Here is a 7,785-nt window from a genome sequence, read left to right on the forward strand (position 1 = left end):
AACTTTAAAGCGAGGCTATTATGAAAGAGTTGTTACCTTCTTATCACAGTATCACTCAAAATGGACACAGAACAGAAATTTGTTGCGGAGTCTTGACTATTGCCTAATGTTTAAAGTATATTTGATTAAACCCTGAATGAAATAATGGTTTTCAATAGCTTTTTTGGATTAAAAGAGTCGTCCGAAGAACCTGCAGGTCGAGTGAATGTTATGGAAACGACCAGACTTGCAGGTGATGATGGCAAGCAGTCTGGTCAAGAATTCCAGCAAGGGAAAAATGTCTATGGTGGTAGAAGCCAGAGTGAGGCTGAAGTCAGAATTTTAAAGACTGTATCAAAGGGCTCGCTGCATGCGTCGGATGATGGTAATTGAAATTTGGTTGTTTCCTACGAAACAGAAATTCAGAACAGATGACTTCAAGAAGAAAATTGCTGTACATCTTTACCGGCTAATCTAATCTAAATGTTATAGTACAGCTCCCATAATGTGTACTAGTGGTTAGTAGGTTAGTCTTAATAATAGAACTAGCGATAATATTAGGAAATAAACTGGTCAGCACTGCCGGATTGGTAAGCGTTCATACACTAAAAATCCTAAGCCTAAGGCAGGAAGCTGATCCGCGAAGTGTGTTTCAAGTGGGTGTGTGAATTTCTCTGTGAATTGGAGGCTTTCCTCTTAAAGAACATTTTTGATCTCTTGAAACCTATCCGGATTCTGTATGTCCACCCTTTGATACTTGGTAGTTTCCAGACAGCGAACTTTGCTCACTGTGCACAGAAGTTTGCATAACATCAAAGTCATATAGTACTTAATGAATAAAAAAGCTGTTATCTAAGTAATGCAAGAAAATAAAACCAAAATAAAAGCCATTATTTAGCTAGATCGATGACAATTATGAATCAATGATCAATTAATTTATCCAATGCACACAAAATTTCCAGTTCAGCTTAACTTTTCTTTTAATACAAGCATCAACTTTAGGATGGGCTACAGTGTATGGTAGTTCTTGGTGAAATGTTGCATATGCACAGATTTTTTCAAACACATTTTTCAAGTGTAAAAAACATTTTTCATATGGCATCCAAATAGAAGGTTTTTATTACATTCTATAAAAAGTTTGGTGTGCATTTTCAAATTTTGGTATGCAGCACTATACTGACCTGTGGCTTGCATCTGCTATATTCTGCAGACTGGAATTCAGTTATTGCAATTGACAAACATACACCTAGTACAAGACCTATGAAATCAACTCAAAAATATGAAATGTCTGAAAATAGAATAGACAATGCAAAAATTAAAAACTATATTTATTGTAAGGATGCAATTAAGGTGCTATCCAGTTTTTATTACATCTCAGAGTGCAAGCTTTTTGTTTAGTGATGAAAAACATGGAGGTACTGAAAATGTGATAAAATTATTACATGTAAATTTGATCAATCAGATTTTGCAACATATTTTGCACTTTGAAATAGCTATAGTATGAGTAATTATATGAACAAAAGGTGATACATATATATAAATTGTATAACAAGATTGTTCCTTAATTGTTTGTGCCATGCAAATGCAAAAACTTTTTAGTCTGGTAATTCTATATATGTCTTATTAAATATGTCTATTTCTGTGATTTGTTTACAGAAAATTGGTCAAGAATTGCAGGTTTCAGTATTGGTATTGGAAGGTATGCATGGTGTTGTATTGCATTGTATTTTATTGTATTGTATTATATTGTATTATATTGTATTGTACTGTACTGTACTGTAATGTACTGTACTATGCTGTATTGCATTTTATTTTATTTTATTTTATTCTATTTCATTGTGTTGTATTGTATTGCTACCTAGTATCTAAAGGTATTTCTTAGGACACTGAGAAGCCATGCATATGAAAAAGTGTCCTGGACCTTGATCCACAAAGGGATCATCTTTGTCATTGTTCTGTCATCATGTGCTCTAAAAATGGTCAAACAAAAATCTCTACTATAACAAGGTGGCCTTTGGTGTTGCAAAGTTGAATCAAGATGGCACTAAATCAGGCCTTGCCCGGAAAGGCGCTCGATCGAGCGCGCGCGCCTAGAGCGCACCCAGAAAAGGCCTTGGAGAGCGATTTATAGAGCCCCTCAAAACGTAAAATCAATATTAACACGAAGCAAAATAAATTTTTGGAATTTGTTGTTTCAACTTGATCAAGCATAAACAATCTTCCCAACAGACCGCAATATTATGATTTGCGTAAGATAACCCTTTGAGAAAAAATTCAGCAAATTCAATGTTGGGTTTTCGATATCATTTTTTAATCTAATAACCCTCTAATAACCATCAAGGACACAGGCCATCAAGCGTATTCTCCGGCAGATTTATTTGATTTTCGAGCAAGCGTTAATCTTCTATTGAAGTATATATTATTTTCTGTTTTTCTTAATAACTTAAAATCGCCTGTGCAAATCAGCGATCACGTTTCCGTCCAAATTATCGCATTGCTTTTCATTTGCTTTTGCGAGTAGTAGATGTTCTAGCGTTTCTTATAGAATGGATAACATGAAAAAAGGAAACAAAGTTTAATGTTCGATTTAAAGCCATGCGTTTTGATGAAGCAATATGTGAAGCTGAACATAACAGTGGTGATACTGACACTGATAAAAGCTCATCAAATGATGGCAACTTACATATCTAGAAAAATCTGAACAATTTTGCGATTTTGTTCTATTATATTTCTATATTTATATTAACATAGTGTTTGTTGCATGTTTCATTATTTCATATTATGGTGCTTTCTGGTATCACCATTGAATTTCATATTTAACATTCTTCCGAAGCTTTGGTATAAAGCTCTTGATCTCCTAAAGGTCTCGAAGGATGCTCTCAAGGAAATTTACTTAGAGGTGCGAAATAGAGCGCCTAGAGTTTCTAAGGGGCTCTTTTTATGGAGCACCTTCATTTTACTTAGAGCAAGGCCTGACTAAATCTCAAAAGTATTGTCACACAGAATATCTTCAGTTTGAATGGTTGACAGTTTGTTAATGCAATCAAAATTATTTTGTTGTAGCCTTTATTTGCAAGAAGTTGTAACCTATCCATTGGTTGTTATAAGGCGACAATGTCAGGTAAAGTTTTTTGCTTTGTCTTATGTTTCCCTTTTTCAATAATGTTATTTATTAGTCTTTCCAGCATCAATAAACCTTGCAATTAAATTACATGCACAGTCAGAAAGAACAGCAAAAATTAATGATAGACAACACTTGCAAAAATATTTAAGGGTTTAAGACTAATAACATTTAATGCTTTTTATATTCTTGATCTGGCAAAAAGCCTTTGGTGCTAAAGTTTGAATGAAGCAATGACCATTAACAAAAAGATGTCCATTAACAAACAGATTGTAATTGCTATCCACTTTTCTGCCATGTGCAAAAAATCATCATTATCACTTTTGGACCCTGTCATTTTTGCCTCTTGGAAATGGAGCATTATCTTTCAATTTACTCCTAAAAACTTTTTTTAATCTTTAGCATATTTCAGTATTCCATGACCTTAAATTATATCAGGCCATCCTTGGAAAGGTGTGCGATTGCATGTGCACACCTTGGCACACATCTTGTTTTCCCAAGAAGTGCAGTTTATCACATGCCTTGTCAAGGCTATAAGTTATCACCTTTACAGGGAACATTCTGAGACCCTGTTTAAACGATAACATTTTCATTTCATGTCGTCTTTTGTTTCCCAATCTGACACAGAGTTTGTGCCTGTTTACATGTAACCATCTTCGTTTTCATTTTATCTTGGAATTAGGGCTCTATTTACACAAGAACATGTTAGTGCACCAGAGTGCTATACCCTTGTGCATAATTGCTCATAAATACTTTTTCATGCTAAGAAAATAGCACCTCATTGCACCCCTTGATATGACAAGGAGTGTGATTAACTGCATGCCTGCAAATTTAATCCTTCTATGGCCTGTTATGTTATGTTGATTTTTGTAATTTTCCTTGACATTCAGCAAATTTTAGTACCTTAACTATATTTTTTGAAAGTTGCCTAAAAACTGCAAGTTACGAATTACAAGGCTTATTAAGCAATTATAATTAATGATTGTTAAGCAATTATAGCTTTTTCAGATCTGAATGTCAAGTTTATATATATTTAACTGAAATATTTTCTGCTACAGGTCAATCATACTGCGCTGAACTACCACCTGACACCTTTTACATTATTTAGACTGATGCTTAAAATACAGAAGAATCAGGTATAGATTAACAACCATTTATATATTTAATCTGCTTTTTTGCTAGTAGAGTATAACTACTTTTAATGGCATATATATTACCTAAAAGTATACATATCAATAATCAAAGCAACAAACATCTCCAAATGTTTCTCCTGCCACCAAAGCCCTGAAGCGTGAACTCCCATTCACAATTCAGCTTTAACTAATAGACACAAGTTATCCGCTACACAGTATCATCAAACTTTATTTGGCTAGCTACTAAAAACAACTAAATTTATTAAATATCATCCAAGATGGATCCATATTTGCCTTTTTGATATTGCTATCAGCAGTATTATTTTTTTATTTGCACTTTTCTGTAGTTACAATATAATGCACTCATTTAGAGTATAGAAGCCCTGTAGCATTTATATTCTATCAACAGTAGAAAGTAATTTTAAGAAATTTTCAGCATTGCCACCAATATTTATAGCTGGTAACTCACAGTATAAGATCAGCTTTCCTGATACATTAACCTATCTTGATTATTTTTTGTATTGTTTATTCATCATTTTTACCTAAAATTTATTACAAGGGGGACATGAAATTCTGAAAATTTACATTTCAACTTGTGCTGCATTTTGTGCTTAAAATTACCCATAGTTAAATTCAGACATATTGAGAAAAAAGCTGTAGAATTTAAAATTGTTGCATAATTTATGATAAATTTTTTTCAGGGAATTGGTGCTCTTTGGAAAGGATGGGGGACAACATGTGTTGTTCAGGGATTGGTTATTTTGACTGAAGTTGGCATTTCTGAAGTGGTCAGATTGCCAAGGTACATGACAATTCAATTTTCAATGCTAGTGAAGCTGTTTCCATTGGTGCAATGTACTAAAAAATTTTCTGATTGATAATTAACAAGGAATAAGCTATTAAACGACTTAGAAAACAACAACAAATCCTTGGAAAAAAACACCCCTGATACTGACTTTAGCATGTCAGGGCTAGAAATTCCAAGAAGAACTGTTTTGCATGTCATTTTATTGGGTGTGCTATTTTAAAACCATTCATTGAAATGTCAGATATTTATAAACCAGAGCTTTTATCAAGCAATTTAATGACCAACATAGAACAATTCAATGACTGCTATAGATTTACAATCTTTTGAAAACATTCCCCTGCTCCAGATGACATTTGAAACTATCTTTATTATAATGTGAAAGCAGTTTATCTGCTTTTAGCTAGTGTCACAAGATATAACACTTTCCTAATTGAATTTCTTGTGCAATATACATTATTTCATTTTTGTAGAGATTTATCCAAGGAGGAACACATCAGCTTGAAAAGCATTTTGGGGCATCAGATCTTGAAATGGTGAGGCATTTTTTGCACAGCATGCCTAGGTTTCTTTAAAATTGAAACTATCAGCTATTTTTTGGATAAAATTTAAGTTATCAGTGGTTTTTTTATTGCCTTGATTTTTTTGTTTATTGAACCTAGATTTATTTGTTGTTCCATTTTATTTTGACCAGTTACTTTCTCTTCTCTAAATCTGTTCTGTTGTAACACTGACTTTAAAAAAGGGCTATTATTTCTGTTATCTGTTTGCAGCCTTGGTATAATCATTACGCTTCCCTTTTACTCTGCAAGTCTGGTGGACTCTGTTCAGGTGTGTAAATATTAAAGCTCATGTACATATTTTTTTCTAAAAGTTTCTAAACTGCTCATTAACAATCGTGGAATAATTTGCTGGTTGATTTTTCTTCATGATCTTCAGATACAATCATGTTAAATGCATTTGCCTGTACTCAACGTCTCATGATACCCATCCATTGCAAACCTCCATCTAGACCTGGTTCCCCTTGGATCTCTGAATTCAAGTCTTGCTTTATTCTTTATTATCGATCTGTTTTGCATTAAGAGTAAATTAACAGTACACTTATAGTACACAGTAAACTCGCAGTCGAAAGAAATATTTTCTTATTGTCAATGTAGTGGCGATTTGTAGCTATATTAGCAAATGTAGGCAATTGCCCAAAAATTTTGGTTCAGGTTGTAGTACAAAATTTTCAGTAAAGATGATAACACTTTCAAAAGTTTTTTTCTTTTTTCAGAGCTATCAACTGAGTTCTGCGAGGTCAATGTTTGATTTTCTGAAAGATGTGTTTTATCGCCTTGCTGGCTGGTACCAAGCCCGCGGACACGGTCGGCTATTACCAATGTATTTCCTTCTCGTTCCCACATTGCTTCACGGTATGGTTCATTACGTCATTAAAACCTCAATCGAAAAAGCCATAATTTTAAACTTATCTGCAAGTAAAAATACCAAAGTGAAAGAAGAAATCGCTGTTCAGTCTGGAAAGACATATTATCTGCAATTATTAGCTGGGTTCATTTCATCCGTAGTCACAGATCTATTGCTTTATCCGTTGGAAACAGTTGTTATCCGATTGCACGTGCAGGGTACAAGGACGATTATAGATGACACTGACACTGGTGACGGTGTCGTCCCTTTGTGTACGAATTACGATGGCTTAAATGACTGCGTAAAAACCATCTGCCGCGAAGAAGGAGCATCTGCGCTCTTCAAGGGTCTGGGCGCCCTGTTCCTCCAGCTCTTTCTTCAAGCTTGTGTACTTAAAATCACGAAGTCAATTTTCAAAAGACTTCCACAAAATGAAGAGAAGTCGTTGAAGGAAAACTAAGATCTATGCGAGCATAATTTGTACATAATCTAAATAGTGTAATGATGTAGCTTCATCGAGTTCATAGTCAAGAGTGCAACAGGTCTCTTGTGGATTAGCCAAAAGTAGACTTAGCAACCATGGTGATAGGATATCAAAACAGATTGTAAGGTAACTACAGATTGGAAGAAAAATCTTTAAATTGCCATTTATGTTACCCCCGTTTTAAAGTGGAGTTGATTTTTCCGCTCTTTGTAAATTCAAAAAGAATAGACTGATAAAAATAAGCACAATATTTCTTGTTGATAACAGCGATGATGTCTTGGTCATATGTTGATAGATCTTTACTTTTCGCTACGTGGATAATTAATTGTGCCGTATTTAGTCGCATTTGTTGGCCATGCAGACATTGATACTTATTCATCCCCGCCAGGCTGTGTGTATCTAGCAAGTGTGTATTAAGAAAGGCTATAACTTACCTGAGGTATCCCCCGCTTGCAACTTTGTTACTGGAGAAGCCTAGCTGATTTGTGTCGATTTACATGTAAAGTTTGTAGATGACTGTTGGTTATTACACGTTTCTCTACCGTAAAAGATCATATAAATCTGGCGGTTGGTAGTTTGTCATTAGCCAGGGACTGTTCTGCCGACTTTACACATTTGTCCCTGGTCCCATTGTTTAGAGGCATTTAGCAGAGAGAAGTACAGACTATGCTCATAACTACCGACCAGGTACCAAATTTTTCGTCTTGTTGGAAAAGGCATTAGCCATGTTATCACCTTGCTTGGGGGTGCTATCCTCAGATGTGGCAAGTGCTTGTCTCAAATCTACAGCTATTTGTTCGTGAATCATGCACCTGAACCACCCCCACCCACCACGCCTTAACCAACATCAATTGCA

At 34.6% G+C, this 7,785-nt stretch overlaps 1 protein-coding gene across 1 annotated transcript; it reads left to right on the plus strand.

Annotated features, from left to right (window-relative positions):
* Nucleotides 1-19: 19 nt before the first annotated feature.
* LOC135687354 (mitochondrial outer membrane protein SLC25A46) lies at nt 20-7,440 on the plus strand. Its single transcript, XM_065203898.2, has 8 exons — nt 20-364; nt 1,636-1,678; nt 3,043-3,100; nt 4,159-4,236; nt 4,935-5,035; nt 5,512-5,574; nt 5,812-5,869; nt 6,315-7,440. Exons 1-8 carry the CDS (start codon nt 145-147, stop codon nt 6,903-6,905), a joined length of 1,212 nt encoding a protein of 403 aa, XP_065059970.2. The 5' UTR covers nt 20-144; the 3' UTR covers nt 6,906-7,440.
* Nucleotides 7,441-7,785: the final 345 nt, after the last annotated feature.

Source organism: Rhopilema esculentum, chromosome 20, assembly GCF_057945365.1.
Source record: "Rhopilema esculentum isolate cy_ngs chromosome 20, ASM5794536v1, whole genome shotgun sequence".
Taxonomy (NCBI): domain Eukaryota; kingdom Metazoa; phylum Cnidaria; class Scyphozoa; order Rhizostomeae; family Rhizostomatidae; genus Rhopilema; species Rhopilema esculentum.